This window comes from Aquarana catesbeiana, linkage group LG11, assembly GCF_042186555.1.
Source record: "Aquarana catesbeiana isolate 2022-GZ linkage group LG11, ASM4218655v1, whole genome shotgun sequence".
Classification (NCBI taxonomy): domain Eukaryota; kingdom Metazoa; phylum Chordata; class Amphibia; order Anura; family Ranidae; genus Aquarana; species Aquarana catesbeiana.
The window spans coordinates 48947738-48964236 of NC_133334.1; the positions used below are offsets into that span (position 1 = coordinate 48947738).

Sequence of the window (16499 nt, forward strand, 5' to 3'; positions counted from 1 at the left end):
CCGTCCCTGATCCATCACACAGTCCTCCGTCCCTGATCCATCACACAGTCCTCCGTCCCTGGTCCATCACACAGCCCTCTGTCCCCTACTAATCACACAATATTCTGACCCTGATCCATCACACAGTCCTCTGTCCCCGATCCATCACACAGTCCTCTGTCCCCGATCCATCACACAACCTGCTGTCCCTGATCCATCACACAGTCCTCTGTCCCTGATCCATCACACAGTCCTCTGTCCCTGATCCATCACACAGTCCTCTGTCCCTGATCCATCACACAGTCCTCTGTCCCTGATCCATCACACAGTCCTCCGTCCCTGATCCATCACACAGTCCTCCGTCCCTGATCCATCACACAGTCCTCCGTCCCTGATCCATCACACAGTCCTCCGTCCCTGATCCATCACACAGTCCTCCGTCCCTGATCCATCACACAGTCCTCTGTCCCTGGTCCATCACACAGCCCTCTGTCCCCTACTAATCACACAATATTCTGACCCTGATCCATCACACAGTCCTCTGTCCCCGATCCATCACACAGTCCTCTGTCCCCGATCCATCACACAACCTGCTGTCCCTGATCCATCACACAGTCCTCTGTTCCTGATCCATCACACAGTCCTCTGTCCCTGATCCATCACACAGTCCTCTGTCCCTGATCCATCACACAGTCCTCCGTCCCTGATCCATCACACAGTCCTCCATCCCTGATCCATCACACAGTCCTCCGTCCCTGATCCATCACACAGTCCTCTGTCCCTGATCCATCACACAGTCCTCCATCCCTGATCCATCACACAGTCCTCTGTCCCTGATCCATCACACAGTCCTCCGTCCCTGATCCATCACACAGTCCTCCGTCCCTGATCCATCACACAGTCCTCTGTCCCTGATCCATCACACAGTCCTCCGTCCCTGATCCATCACACAGTCCTCCGTCCCTGATCCATCATACAGTCCTCCGTCCCTGATCCATCACACAGTCCTCCGTCCCTGATCCATCACACAGTCCTCTGTCCCTGATTGATCACACAGTCCTCTGTCCCTGATCCATCACACAGTCCTCCGTCCCTGATCCATCACACAGTCCTCTGTCCCTGGTCCATCACACAGCCCTCTGTCCCCCTACTAATCACACAATATTCTGACCCTGAACCATCACACAGTCCTCTGTCCCTGATTCATCACACAGCCCTCTGTCCCTGATCCATCACACAACCTGCTGTCCCTGATCCATCGCACAGTCCTCTGCCCCCGATCCATCATACAACCTGCTGTCCCTGATCCATCACACAACCTGCTGTCCCTGATCCATCGCACAGTCCTCTGCCCCCGATACATCATACAACCTGCTGTCCCTGATCCATCACACAGCCCTTTGTCTCCAATCCATCACACAACCTTCTATCTCTGATCCATTACACAACCTTCTGTCCACATCCATCACACAGCCCTCTGTTCCTGATTCATTGCTTTTTCACTGATTTTTGATAAACTATTTCCTTGATCCAACATACAAAACTCTGCTTGCAATACCTATATCTAATAATGCTCCATCCCAGAGCATATTTTCTGTGGTCAATCACGGCACACTCTATACTCAATCTGTCATGCAAACTCTCTATATATAAATTCTCTCTATATATAAAGTGTTTATTCCGGAAACCCATCCATATTCTTATGACCTTTCAGGCATCAATTTAAAAAGCCATCCTAACCATATATTTTTAGTGGGTGGGCTAAATCATCCACTGGCTTCTAATATCTCTCAGAGGCTCCAGCAACAAGATGCATTTCCCCCCTTGGCTCCATACTGCCCCCTGCTGCATTCTGCAAAAAAAACAACAAGAGGATACAGGGTCCCTTCTCAGTCATCAAAGGGGGGGCAGGCCAACCTAGAAACCTACATGCAGTGATCTCAGGACCACAGTCAATGATGGGTGTCATTGTATTTGGTGATTTAGCCTGCCAGTATCTACTGAAAGCTGCGATGACACTTATGGTTGAATTGACCTTTTAACTCATTTAATGTACAATAACCAAGTCTCAATGTGATGTGTTACATACTGTGTCATTGTATGTGAGTGCTCTGAAGTGGCCTAAAACACAGGAGCTAGTGATGTGTCTTGCCCTTTTCTTCCTCCTTCGCTTTTGCTGTTGAATAGCTGTGCAGGGTTAATTAGTGTCTCTAAGGTGACACGATGAATATTATTATATTAGTGGGTCTCCTCCTCCTTCGCAAGGCGCCCTGTCACAGTCTGGTTCGATCACTGCTCTGTCACAGCCTGGCCCTCTCATCCTCCATTCTCACACATTTCCTTTCTGTCTTGCACGCTGTCCTTTCAATTCACTCCAGCTGTCATACACCCATTCATCTCCACCACATCTCTCGCTGTGAACTTACAGAGTCCCAGTCTTAACTTGTGCCTCTCTCTGCCATCTTACAGCTGCCATCCTCTCACTCTGTACTTTTTCCCTCTTCCAGATCCAGAACGATGTCTCTTGGGCATCCTTTCATCTGTACCCCTCTTTTTACCCCTACTAGATCCAATGCTCGGTCTCGTGGGTATCCTTTCCTCTGTATCCCTCTTACTTTTACCCTCTTCTAGATACACAGTGTGGTCTCCTGGGTATTCTTCTATCCGTATCACTCTTACTTTAACCCTGTTCTAGATCCACAGTGTGGTCTTCTGGGTATCCTTCCATCAGCTTCACTCTTACTTTTAGCCTCTTCTAGATCCAGTAGGTGGTCCCTTGTGTAGCCTTCCTTCTGTATCCCTCTTTTTTTTAGCCTCTTCTAGATCCAGAGCTTGGTCTCCTGGGTATTCCTCCATCCATATCCCTCTTACTTTTTCCTCTTCTAGATGTGAAGTGTGGTCTCCTGAGTATCCTTTCATCTGTATCCCTCTTACATTTACCCTCTTCTAGATCTGCAGCTTGGTCTTCTGGGTATCATTCCATCCATATCCCTCTTACTTTTACCTTCTTCTAGATGCGAAGTGTGGTCTCCTGAGTATCCTTCAATTCATATCCCTCTTACTTTTCTACCTCTCTAGATGTGAAGTTTGGTGTCCCGAGTATCCTTCCACCCATAGCCCTTTATTTTTACCCTCTTCTTGATCCGCAGCCTGGTCTTCTGGGTATCCTATCTGTTTTCCTCTTACTTTTACTCTCTTCTGGATCTGCAGTGTTGTCTTCTGGGTATCTTTCCATCTGTATCCGTCTTACTTTTACCCTCTTCTATATCCAGTAGGTGGTCTCGTGTGTATCCATCCATCCATATCCCTCTTACGTTTACCCTTTTCTAGATGTGAAGTGTGGTCTCTTGAACATCCTTTCATCTGTATTCCTCTTACTTTTACTCTCTTCTGGATCTGCAGTGTTGCTCCTGGGTATCCTTCCATCCATATCCGTCTTACTTTTACCCTCTTCTATATCCAGTAGGTGGTCTCCTGTGTATCCTTCCATCCATATCCCTCTTACTTTTACCCTCTTCTAGATGTGAAGTGTAGTCTCTTGAACATCCTTTCATCTGTATTCCTCTTACCTTAACCTCTTCCAGATCTGCAGCTTGATCTTCTGGGTATCCTTCCATCCATATCATCTTACTTTTACCCTCTTCTTGATGCAAAGCGTGGTCTCCTGTGTATCCTTGTATCTGTATCTTACTTTTACCCCTTTCTAGATCCACAGCTTAATTTCCTGGGTATCCTTCCATCCATATCATCTTACTTTTACCCTCTTCTTGATGCAAAGTGTGGTCTCCTGTGTATCCTTGCATCTGTATCTTACTTTTACCCTTTTTCTAGATCCACTGCTTAGTTTCCTGGGTATCCTTCCATCCATATCCCTCTTACTTGTACCCTCTTCTAGATGTGAAGTGTGGTCTCCTGAATATCCTTCCATCAACATCCCTTTTATTTTTACCTCTTCTCGATCCGCAGCCTGGTTTCCTGGGTATCCTTCTATCTGTATCCCCATTACTTTTACTCTTTTCTGGATTTGTAGTGTAGTCTCCTAGGTATGCTTCCATCTGTATCTGTATTACTTTTACCCTCTTTTAGATCTGCAGTTTGGTCTCAAGGGTATCCTTCAATCCATATCCCTCATACTTTTACCCACTCCTAGATCTGCAGCGTGGTCTCCTGGGTATCTTTCCATCCATATCCCTCTTTCCTCATCCCAGCTTTGAACTCCACCCCCTCTCTCTCTCTCCCTCGTCTCCGCTTTTCCCTCTACCTCTCCTGCCTCCGGTATGTCTCTGTGCACCTTTGGACTTTGTACATTTAGCCATTTATACAGCCATACCTGCTTTCATCTCAGCTGATCAGAATCCAAGTCTCCTTTTCTTGCTGCTGTTGCTTCTTTGTTTCTTTCTTTTTTCCCTTTTGCTCATCCTTCTCCCTCCCTCTCTCATATTTCCTTTTCTCATCTTCTTTCCCTCTCTCTATCTCTCTTCCTCTTTCTCTTTTCCTCTCCCCTTCTCTTTCCCATTCTTTATCTCCCTTCTCACTCTAGATGTGCATCTTACCAAAACCTATTTCCCTTTTATTCCTCTTTGGGGCTGAATCAGTGTTATCCTTGTCTGTGTTCACTTCAAACACCCAATCAGCTTCATTAGAATTTGAAAAAGAAAATAGATTTTATTTTCCTGAACTTGATTGGACTTTGGAAGTGAACATAGGCATAAATTATTCCTTTCGTAAATCAAACGCTTTCTACTCAACCTTTTCCTTCTCTGCTCTTCCTTCTCCCTTCAACAGCACAGTTTCCTTGATAGAACTTGCTGTCGTTTTGCACAGAACAGTGCCAGGCTTTGACAGAGTTTCCAGGGGGGGACTACAGAGGGCAGCATGGCGGAGAGATGGCAGGATCAGGACCCCAGTAGATCGGGGGATGGACAAGTAACCAGCATGCATGGTATATCTGAAGGGGAAGAGGTGAGAGCCAGTACTTCTGCCATGTCACAGTTTAACACTTCAAGAGTCTCTTCTGAAGGAACAGCAGACATTCTGATTCCACTTTATATGAAGAAGCAGCTGTCATACAGGTGAGAAATCATTTACCTTCTAGTTCATTAAGTCAATTAAATTAAGTATATTGAATGCTTTCTTTTTCATTTGCACATGCGAATACGTTTAGCCTGATGCCATCAATCTTATGAATGCAATAGATGTCTTAATATCTCATTTTTTGTTTTTTTTTTGTTTTTTTTTACATATGTACTTTAGGGCCACCATTAGAATCATTGGGCCCAATACAGCCTACTTAAGGGGGCCCCTGTCTGAGTGGACATGGTGGGGCTTCCTCAGGAGCCAGTGCCATTAGCCCCAGCCATTTAGTAGGGCTGCTGCTCTGGGAGGGAGTGCGTTAGGGCAGCCCATTTTTTTTATTCACCCATATAGGGGTGCCGTGCTGCTTCAGCTCAAAGGTAGACATGGCTCTCATTGGCTAAAGTTAACCCCCTGGAGCATCACCTATACTGGTACAGGCGGTGTTTACCGAAGGTGTAAAGGAGCCATCTCTCCTCAGCTGCTGAAAAACTTCTTCTTTACTGCAGGTGGTTTTACATAGAATGCACCAAAAGTGCAACTTAAAGAGGTTGCAAAAGCCACACTGGGCCCAGGCCCCCCTGCTAAACCAATGGAGCTCAAGCCCAATAAAGGAGTACTGCCTGTTCCCCCAATGTATGGTGTACATAAGTGCAGCTACAGTATATTTTTTTCTTACATAGGCAGGGTCTGTGTCCTGCTTAGTAGTAGTTCACAGTGACTGCATTTTACTGCTCCCCTCTTTTTGCACATCTATGGGTCAGGTCTACTAGGGGTACAGGAACCAAATGATGGAGGGATGGGTCTGGCTCTGTAAATAATTCAGGATTCTCTACATTATTAAACTTGAAATACAAGTTGAAAAAATTGACTTGTTGTGTTAGAAAAACATGAGGTGTCAATAACTGGACCTTGATTCTGTGTTTTGATTGTACAAAAAAAAAAAAGTTGCAAAAATCTCACTAGTTAGAAAGCTTGTGTATTTGTGACTCACAGTTTCTATATAAATAAAGATCAAATCAATGTGATTTTCTTTCACTTGTCCAGTTCCTAGCTATTCATGTGTAAAGCAAAAACAAGCTATTGACCTCTTTTGAAGTCATACTGGCTTATAGAACTTGTGATAATAATGGTTTTAACAGTCTGGTGAAAGGGATTGGGGAAAACATTGGGTGATCTACTCGTAAAAACATTAAATTAATTGAAAACTCTAACTGAATGAGATTTGGTGTGCTAAAGCCCAGTGTATCCTAAAGAATAGGTATTTCTTTCTAAATGAAAAGTTGTTTTTTTTAATCTTTTTACCATATTTTGTTACATTTCAGTGCTGCTGATATCCTGCAGCCTATTGGAAGCTACTTCATATCTATTTGCATTCCAGCAATGGCCGCATGGGATTTCCCAGGGTGGGTTTCCTGATGGTGACACCAGTACACCATGTCTGTATAATGTGTGTTAAAAGGGCCACTTGTAGTCTCCATCGGAAACACGTGTGACAGGTGACAACGCAGAAGCACAATTGACAGACAGGGACAGAGCGTTGTCACCCTATAACAGAAAGTTCTTATATGAGGAACTTCATGGCGGGATCATAAGTTATTATTTTAATGAATGCAGCAGATTCATAAAGAATGGAAATCACTTTTGATATTACATTAACATGTTAAAGTTAATGGGATTTTACTGATTGCTCCGTAAGGACAAAATTAACTTATGCCAGGCTAATCATAACACCTCAAAAAATGACGACTAGAAGGATCATATACTGTAAGTTAAATAATCAAATTGGGCTCCTCCTATTCTCTCTATACCTCTTCCCTGGGCCAGTTGATAAGCTTCCAATACCACCTCTATGCTGACGACACCCAGATTTATCTCTCCACTCCTTAACTCACTCCCTCAATCTTCTTACATATCGCAAATTTACTGAGCGACATGTCAGTATGGATGTGATGTCACTCCACTTCCTCAAACTCAATCTTGCCAAAACCTTCCCATGACTACCATTGAGATCAATGGCACAACCATAGGTCCCTCCACACACACCAAGGTGCTGGGTGTACTTCCTAGACTTTGACCTCTCCTACAGCCCCCACATACAATCACTGGCTATATCTTGCAGCCCTAACCTCTGCAACATTTCCAGAATTTGCTCCTTCCTGACTAACGACACCACAAAACAACTTATTCACTCCTTGGTTATTTTGCGCCTTGACTACTGCAACTCTCTCCTCACTGGCCTACCTTTACACAGGCTATCCCCCCTTCAGTCTATTCTGAATGATGCTGCTAGACTCATACACCTCACTTAACCGAACCGCAGCTGCTGCTCTTCTCTGCCAATCCCTTCAATGGCTTCCCCTACCCCACCGTAAAAAATTCAAAATACTAACCACAACATACAAAGCCCTCCACAACATCGCCCCCAGCTACATCTCCAACCTCATCTGCAGATATTGCCCAAATCATCTTCTCTGGTCCTCCCAATACCTCCTGCTCCCTACCTCCTTTGTCACCTTCTCCCATGCTTGCCTCCAGGACTTCTCCAGAGCCTCTCCTATCCTCTGGAACTCCCTACCCCAGCCCCTACCCTGTCAGCCTTTAAGCGCTCTCTGAAAACTCACTTATTCAGGGAAGCCTACCCCACCCCCACCTAAGAACTGTACCCGAGTCACCTCCATCAGATCATCCCCTGCAGTTATTACCTTTTGTACCACTTCCCCATCCCTTTAGATTGTAAGCTCCATGAGCAGGGCCCTCCTCTTCCTTCTGTATTGAACTGTATTGTAACTGTACTGTCCCCCTCTACATTGTAAAGCGCTACGTAAACTGTTGGCGATATATAAATCCTGTATAATAATAATCAAATAAGGAACAGCAAGTAAAAATGAAGCTTTCTGGACCTATATTAGATCTATGGGCGACTAGATTTAGACAAACTTCTGTTTTCCATGACTACCCAGTGCCAGATTAAACTCTATGGAGGTCCCTAGGCAGTCGAAACATTGGGGCCCCCCTTGCAGGTTTCTGGAGGTTTCTCATGCCCGTGCTCTAGTAGGATAACATTGAAGTAGTGTGCATGTTGGCCACCAGATGGAGACGACCATCACTACTGTCCATCATACAAACGTAGGTGTCACCAATATTTTCTACAAACTGACAGCTGAAGATGAGCTTTTAAGAGACAAACTGTAATGTGATCCTGATATCTATGGTTTATCTACTACTGTTATTGGGTACATTACATCAATACAGAATTTTCTCCATAGAGTCCTTAATGTAAAGTTTTCATTTCATTGAGTTGATTCATTTTTTTCTCTCTTTTATAAACAACTTAGGAAAGCTTCATTGTAATTTTATTTCAAGATCAAATCAATATTATTTTTATCTGTTGTCACGGGGGCCCTTAAATGGCGAGGAGCTCATAGGCTGGTGCCTACTCTACCTATTTGGTAATTCAGCATTGAGACCTCTGATCCATCACATTTATACATGCATTCCCAACCTGCACACATGTGTCCTCTTATACTGGTGGTTATTGGAAAACTTAAGCCCTACACTGGTGGTCAGTAAATAGGTGACCCCTTATACATTATGTCAGTGGAAAATTACCTCCTTACATTGGTGGCGATTGTACGTGGGGGATAAAACTGCCACAGCTCAAGAAACTCCTAGCAAACTCTGGAGGAACCCTTGCAAAACACGTGTGCAGAAAATTAATTTTCATAGGGATCGCACTAGAGCAGGGCCGGACTGGCCATAGGGCACACCAGGCATTTGCCCGGTGAGCCGGGGCTGCCGGGCTCAACCTTGGGCGTCTGATGCCTGTTGATGAGCGGGAGGTAAGCGGCGAACGCGGCCTGGAGAGGGTTAACACAGGCCGCGGTCGTCGCTCACCTCCCTCTATGTGGCCATGCCTGTGTCTCCTCTCCAGGCTCTCCTGCCCTGCCGTTGATGTCATCTATCAGCAGGGGTGGGAGGAGCCGGAGATCTGTACACTGAACAGCCTGGGCAGCAGGTCGGATCCAATTAAAACAGAAATCGCTGTCCGCGGCCGGCGATAGCTAGGCAACGGGGGACGCTGCCAGGACTGGGGCCGCTGATGTCTTGGAAATGTATGACGTCAGGAGACCCCACCCACCTAGGCAGATTACGTCCATTCAAAAAACCAAGGGGAGTGAAGGAGATAGTAAACGTGAGAAGTGAAGCCATCAGATTGGGAGTGCATACAAGGAAATGAGACACAGAAGCAGGGTTGCCAACCTCCCGCAGCATTTTTTACTGACAAAACATGGGAAATTTACTGGCGGAGCACATTTTTTTACTGCCACCCTGAGAAGTTACAGAACTCCTATTAAAAACTAACACAGTGAATATTTGAACAGTATAAACATGATATGGAAACACTGACAATACCTATAACAAAGTAATTTGCTTGATTTACACTTAAAAAGTCAACGCCGCATGAACTTATCAGCCCCTGATATTTACTAGCAGTTGTAAAAAAATCACAGATTTTCACAAACTGTCAGTAAATTTACTAGCAGTTGGCAACCCTGCACAGAAGGTAAACGAGAAAAGGCAGAACAAGGAGTAATGGAGGACACAGGAAAAAGTGTAAAAGTGTAAAAGATAAACGGTGGCAAAAAAGAGATAAGGAAGGTAGAAGAAGAGGGGAAGGAGGGAAGAGATAGAAAAAAAGGGGGGATATATAAAGAGAAAAGGAGAAAGGGTGAGAAAAGAAAAAGAAAAAAAAGAAACAGAAAAAAAGAGACAAAGGAGAAATAAGAAAGGAGGAAAATAAGAAAAAAATACAAGTGAAAAATAAAAAAGGATAAAGATAGAGAAATGAGAATAGGAAAAAGGAAGAAATGAGTGGGAAAAGGAGACAAATTAAGAGGATAAGGTGCAACTGAGAAAAATGTTGGAAAATAAACTGAAAAAAACAAGTAAAGAAAAAATTACCTAAGTAAGAAAAAAATAAATAAAGTGTAAAAAAATAAATAAAAATAAAATACAAATATAAAAAGAAAAAATAATGAAAAGAAAAGAAAAAAAAGGAGAAATAAAAAATAAATAAAGGATAAAAAAGAAAGAACACAAAGAATAAAAAAATGCCCTGCCAAAGGTAGGACTGTGCAGGGGAGGCAGAGCGTGAAAGGGGCCTCTGTGATTACAGAGAAAAAGGAGGGGGCTTGACTGCAAGGGGCACTGTAATGGGGGGCTGTGATTGGTAGGGGCACTGTGATGAAAAGGGAACTGCACTGTAAAGGGGGACTGTAATCATTAGTTTCCTTTACCGTGCAGTCCCCTTTATATCACAGTGCCCCATTACAGTGCAGAGGACCGCTGAACGGGCGGTTGCTGGAAAATTGGCTGCTCAGTCTAAATTGCCGGGCCTATTTTTTTGTCCCAGTCCGGGCCTGCACGAGAGAAAGCTTTATTAATAGACATCTTAACTGTACACATTCTGACGACACCCAAGGGTATTTATAAAGGGTCTCATAGATGCTTACACCCAATTCGTGTACCTGTCTCTGCTCACTCCTTCCTTGGAGCATATCTGCCCTCCCCCATGGTCATTGTGCCTGGGACACATACAGTATGTCATGGCTGAAGAGTTTTGTACTAGAGGTGGGCAGAGCCTGATGGGGAACTGAGAGACTAGTTCTTCTTTAAGTCCACTTTACTTTGATTGACAGCATATGGCAATGGGCGAATACATAGCTGTATTTTGGTCCAATAGTGGCAATTGATTTCACTCACTGCTGTGAATCAAAAGTAAAGCAGTTCTTCATCAGGCTCTGCCCACCCAGTGACCAGTCATTTCCCAAATACAGGCATGGCCCCATTTGGGTAATGACATCACCAGTATCCCAGTCTGCCCCTTTGTTTACATTTAGCTTTTGGCTGGAGAAGTTCCCAGTCGACAGCTAAATAGGGGCCATGGATAGAGCCTTGTGCAGGGGCCTCTGTATGCCAGCTGTGCTGGTCTTGAAGTGGATCTTCACCCTCAAATGAAAGATCCCTTCTCCCCACCTCTCCTTTGGTCCTCTACATGAATAGAGCTTTCTTTTTACGTTTCTTTTTCTTTAGTAAAGTGTCTGGCCCTGCCCCTGCTTGCTAGTCATTCACCTAGGCGAATTACATGCACTGTCCTCCCTTTGCCTCCTGGGATATGCAAGTCACATATCCCAGGAGGCAAAGCCTTTCATTCAGGAGGAGGTGGCGGGCCAAACGGCGCCTCATTAGGAAGGCAAACCAGCTGAACCCTGGAATAGCCAGCAACCTTTTGATGGCGTCACACCAAAACATGGTGGCTGAGCATTGCCAGAATAGAAGAGGGTCTTAACTGGACAACCCTGGATCTGCTGGGTGGGTATCTGAAATGTGCAGAACTCACCACCATGTAAGTAGGGCTGTAGGCTGACGTCACAGAGCCGGTCCAGGCTCTTGAAAGATCCTCGCCATATGGTCAGGATCCACCCAGATGCCTTGACCGACACCCGGTCCAGCCTCTTAGCAAGCCACTGAGAGTCCAAGCTAGCCGCACCCACCCCCTCCACAGCCCAGCAATCCAGTGAGCGTGGGGGGGAGGGGTCGGGGGGCAGAGCAGAAAGCCGGTGACTGTCAGTGTTTGATCGTTCGGTTCTCAGCCTTACAGCCAGCGGGGGCCAGAACAGCATCCACCTAGGTAAGTATGATTCCAAAAAAAAAACCTCAACATTTCTTTTAAAGTGATGGTAGTAAGATCTACCTGAATCTGCCGCACATGTCAGTAATTCTTGCCTGAATTAGGCGCAGGTGGTTCCTATGGAAACTGCTGCCAGAAGAGTGCCGTTATAGCTTTATTGAATTCCCCCGATGGTGTCTTGTACAGTCCTAAAATGACAAAAACGTTTTTAAACAATAACTGGAATTGAATCTGAGACAAATAAACATTGTGGACAAATATTTTTTTTTTATCAGATCTGTAACCATGCGGTTTTCAAACAACAGTACCTTCCAAAATGTCATACATATTTTAATAGCCATATGTTCCTGTATCCTCCTGTGTCCTCACATCATATTCAAAAGCTGTAAAACCATTGCTATCTTTGGTCTAATGAAATACTAGGGTATTGTTCACACATGCAACCAGGGGATGGTAAAACCTCTGCAGTTGAACTATGAGTTTACTGCCCCCCATCCTGTTTGGCACACGAACACAGACATGCAGGCCAGAACACCATGATGCTGCTGGAAAAACTAGACAGCATGTCACATTTAGTCAGGGGCGGACTGACAACTCATGGGGCCCCCGGGCAATAGGAGATTATGGGGCCCCCATCCAATAGGAGAAGATTATGGGGCCCCCGGGCAATAGGAGATTATGGGGCCCCCAGGCAATAGATTATGGGGCCACACAGTATACACACACACACACACATACAGTATACACACACAGACACACAATATACACACACACAGTATACACACACAGAATACACATACACACACTGAAAAGGTACTGGAGAGGCGGGGCAGCTATAATCTTGGGATTTTTAAAAAAGCACAGAATTGTACATACTGTCCCTGGTTTTATTGAGGCTGGCAACCATGATGGGGCCCCTTAGTGGCATGGGGCCCTCTGGCAGTGCCCGAATGGTCAGTCTGCCCCTGCATTCAGTACATAACCCATGCAAGTCTATAGGGCCACACTGCAATCCCCCACTGCAATGCATGAGATTGCAGTGCAGTAGTGTGGAATTTACGGAGTCAAATCAGGTGGCGAGGAGGTGACATACCACTTCCTCACCACCTGCCAAACGGCTCTGAAATTCAATCCACTGTGGATCACTTTACAGAGGGGCAGCAGGGGCTACCACACATGTGGGTGAGTCTTTAGGAGCTACAATACAGGGTTTTGTCATTATCAGCTCCTAAAGCCTCCATGAACAAAGCAATGGTTGAGAGAAGATGTGTGGTTGCCCAGATCAACCAATTTACTTCCATAGTAATTTTTATAGCCCAGGTTTAAAATACATCAAGGATACTGACAGATTGCCATAGCAACCAACTGTTTCACCTACAGCAGACTTTATCACATCAGGCCCATCTGTCATTCTCTAAATATCAAGTTTTGAACATTTTGTAACCAATACTGAAGGTGCGAAGGTCAGCTAATACACACTATATTACCAAAAGTATTAGGATTCCTGCCTTTACACGCACATAAACTTTAATGGCATCCCAGTCTTAATGCCCGTACACACGATAAGAAAATTGGAAAGAAAATTTTGTCCGATGAACGATCTGCCACTTTCGACAGCCAATTCCGAATTTTCGAATGACAAAAACTGGATGTGCAGGCTCTAAAATTTTTGTCAGATGTGAACACAACGTTCGATGTTCATTTAATCAGTACAGTTTTCATCCGAAAAGGATCGTAAGAGCAAGACTACGCATGCTCAGAAACAAAAGAACACATACAAAACAATTCAAAAGGTTACATCACTTCTAAAGTTGAATTCTGTCATACAAGAGTTTTTGTGTGTTGAGTAACCCCTTCACTTTCGATATGAGTCTAGCATGCAACAAAAAAAACAGATGAAAATTTGTACCCGGCTTCCGTAGGGTTCAATATTGAGTTGGCCCACCCTTTGCAGCTATAACAGCTTCAACTCTTCTGGGAAGGCTGTCCATAAGGTTTAGGAGTGTGTCTATGGGAATGTTTGACCATTCTTCCAGAAGCGCATTTGTGGTATCAGGCACTGGTGTTGGATGAGAAGGCCTGGCTCGCAGTCTTAAACTCTAATTCATCCCAAAGGTGTTCTATCAGGCCAGGCCAGTCAAGTTCCTCCACCCCAAACTTGCTCATCCATGTTTTTATGGACCTTGCTTTTTGCACTGGTGCGCAGAACAGGAAGGGGCCATCCCCTAAACTTTCCCACAAAGTTGAGAGGGGGAAATTGTCTAAAATGTCTCGGTATACTGACGCCTTAAGAGTTCCCTTCACTGGAACTAAGGGGCCAAGCCCAAACCCTGAAAAACAACCCCGAACCATAATCACCCCCCCTCCAACCCCTCTAATGATTTGGACCAGTGCAAAAAGCAAGGTCCATAAAGACATGGATGAGCGAGTTTGTGGTGATGGAACCTGCTCTCTGTCCAAGGCTCAGTGATGCCAGCTTCTGTGTTGTCCTCTCTTTGACTAGGTGACGACACCAGACTTGACAGTGGCGTTCCTTGAGACCAGAAGATGTCAGTAACTCTGCCTTTCTGTGTCCCCAACACTGCAGTAAATCATCCTATCAGCAGCCTGTCGCACAGTGTGTGCTCTACATTGTCCTCCCAATGCCTGCCACAAGCCTAAGAACAGTCCTTCCATTTTTTTTCCTCCTCTGCAGGGGTCTGGTAATGCTAGGATCTGTAGTTTAAGAACAAAACTACATCACAATCTCAGTCTCTCTGGGAAGTACATCTCCCACAAATCCTTTCTCTTCCCAGAAGGCTTTGTCCTCTCCCAGGATGCATGGCATTACATTACATCTTCCTCTGCTGTTCCTTGTGGTGGGTGAGCTTTCCTCTGGCTCTCAGTCCTGGAAATGTTCAGTGTTTTGTCTCTCTCTCTCTCTCCCCTCCTCTCCTCACTGGCAGACATGAAGAGAGAGAATATATGCAGCATGGGTGACACTGTCAGTGACAGCCTGGTCTGTGCAGCTGTAGTTCATAGTGTGCCCTGGACCGGGGCTGCACTTTTCTTAAAAATGTATCCCCCCCATCGCCTTCCTACCTAACCTGCAAAAAAAAAAGATGTTTACTTACCTTTTTTTAATCTACTCCGGTCCCATGACATGATCCTGCATTTCTGGCTTCACTGTGTCAGTAAGTGGCTGCTGCAGAGGAGAGGAGGTAGTGCCAATAACCGCTGGGCCATTGTAGCCTATGAGTGGCATCACGCCACCTGGAATTCACAGCTGTGGTCAAGTGATCGCTTATACAGTGCTGCAGGATAATGTGACCAGACCGAGCGGAGTGAAAATAGGTAAGTACTCTTTTCATACAGATTAGCCAGAATAGGTAGAAGGAAGGGGGGAGGGACCATTTTTAAGAAAAGTTATAATTAGGCTTTTCTTCCACTTAACAATAATGGGAATATGGTGCAGCAAATATTTAAATATGTGAACACTATGTTAAAAAAAAAATTGCTGGAGGATAAGCTACAATAATAACAGAGTACAATAATAACTGAGAATAGTAAGAACAAGGAGGATGAAGATGTAATGGAAAAATTATAGGGTTAGAGAATCATTGATAATGAAATCAGTAGTCCCCTGAGACTAAGCCCTTAATGAATAAAGCAAGTTAGCTAGACAAACAGGCCTTGTCAATATTCTGTTACTAAGGTAGCTAACTTATATACTGCTTATAAATAGGGATGGGCCGAACAGACCCCTGTTCGGTTTGCACCAGAACTTCCGAACACTGTGAAAGTTCGGACCCGAAGAATGAATCCCATTAAAGTCAATGAGACCCGTACGTCAAAAATCAAAAGTGCCCATTTTGAAGGCTTATATGCAAGTAATTGGGCATACAATGGTTATGGGGTCTGGGTCCTGCCCTGGGGGACATGTATCAATAAAAAAAAGCTTGTAAAAAATGTCATTTTTAAATGAGCAGTGATTTTTTGATTTTTAAAGTGAAAGCATAAAAATAAACAATTCCTTCCAATATAGTGCCTGGGGGGTCCCCTTAGTCTACCTGTAAAAAGTGGCAGATCTGTACCATGTCTAGAATCTGCTGCAGCAATAATTGCATTTATAAAGCCCAAAAAAATGACATTTTCCCTGCAAGCTGCCTTTATTTTGCTCAGCAACAGCTGGTGAGCCAGTATGAATGATGAGGCCACAATGTAGTGCACTGGGAACAAGATTAGAGATTTTTGGATACATTCTGGTGTCACTTTGACTTTGGATAGAAGTAACGGGTATGTAAAAGTTGGTCTTTGGGTGTCGGTGGCGCCTTCCCACCGTAACCCTATAGAGGTAATCTTGATAAAATCAAGAATTGGCCTTGCTGTAAAACATTGCAATGATATGCACCTGTCAAACAGGTGCGAAAAATTGGTCTTTGGGTGTCATTGTTGCCTTCTCACTGTAACCCTATAGAGGTACTCTTGATGAAAGCAAGAATTGTCCTTGCTGTAAATAATTGCAATGATATGCACCTGTCAAACAAGTGCAGAAAAAATGGTCTTTGCGTGTTAATTGTGCCCATGAAACCTATACCAAAAACATTCTTCCAGATGAAATGATTGAACACCCTCAAAGCTAGGCAGCCTCGAAGTCCTGCAGAGATTCCACATCCCAAAAAGACTTACTCAGTGACATCAGCATCAGGGGCTTCATAGCTGGTAATCCGGGACTGATTCATTTTTATAAAAGTCAAACAGTCCACGGAGTCTG

At 44.6% G+C, this 16499-nt stretch overlaps 1 protein-coding gene across 1 annotated transcript in view; it reads left to right on the forward strand.

Moving 5' to 3' along the window:
- Nucleotides 1–4749: 4749 nt before the first annotated feature.
- The window catches only part of DGKZ (diacylglycerol kinase zeta), a 337944-nt gene continuing 326194 nt past the window's right edge, over nt 4750–16499 (forward strand). Inside the window, exon 1 of the mRNA XM_073604284.1 lies at nt 4750–5051. Coding sequence (XP_073460385.1) covers nt 4855–5051 — 197 coding nt within the window. The 5' untranslated portion in view covers nt 4750–4854. The remainder of the gene's footprint in view (nt 5052–16499) is intronic.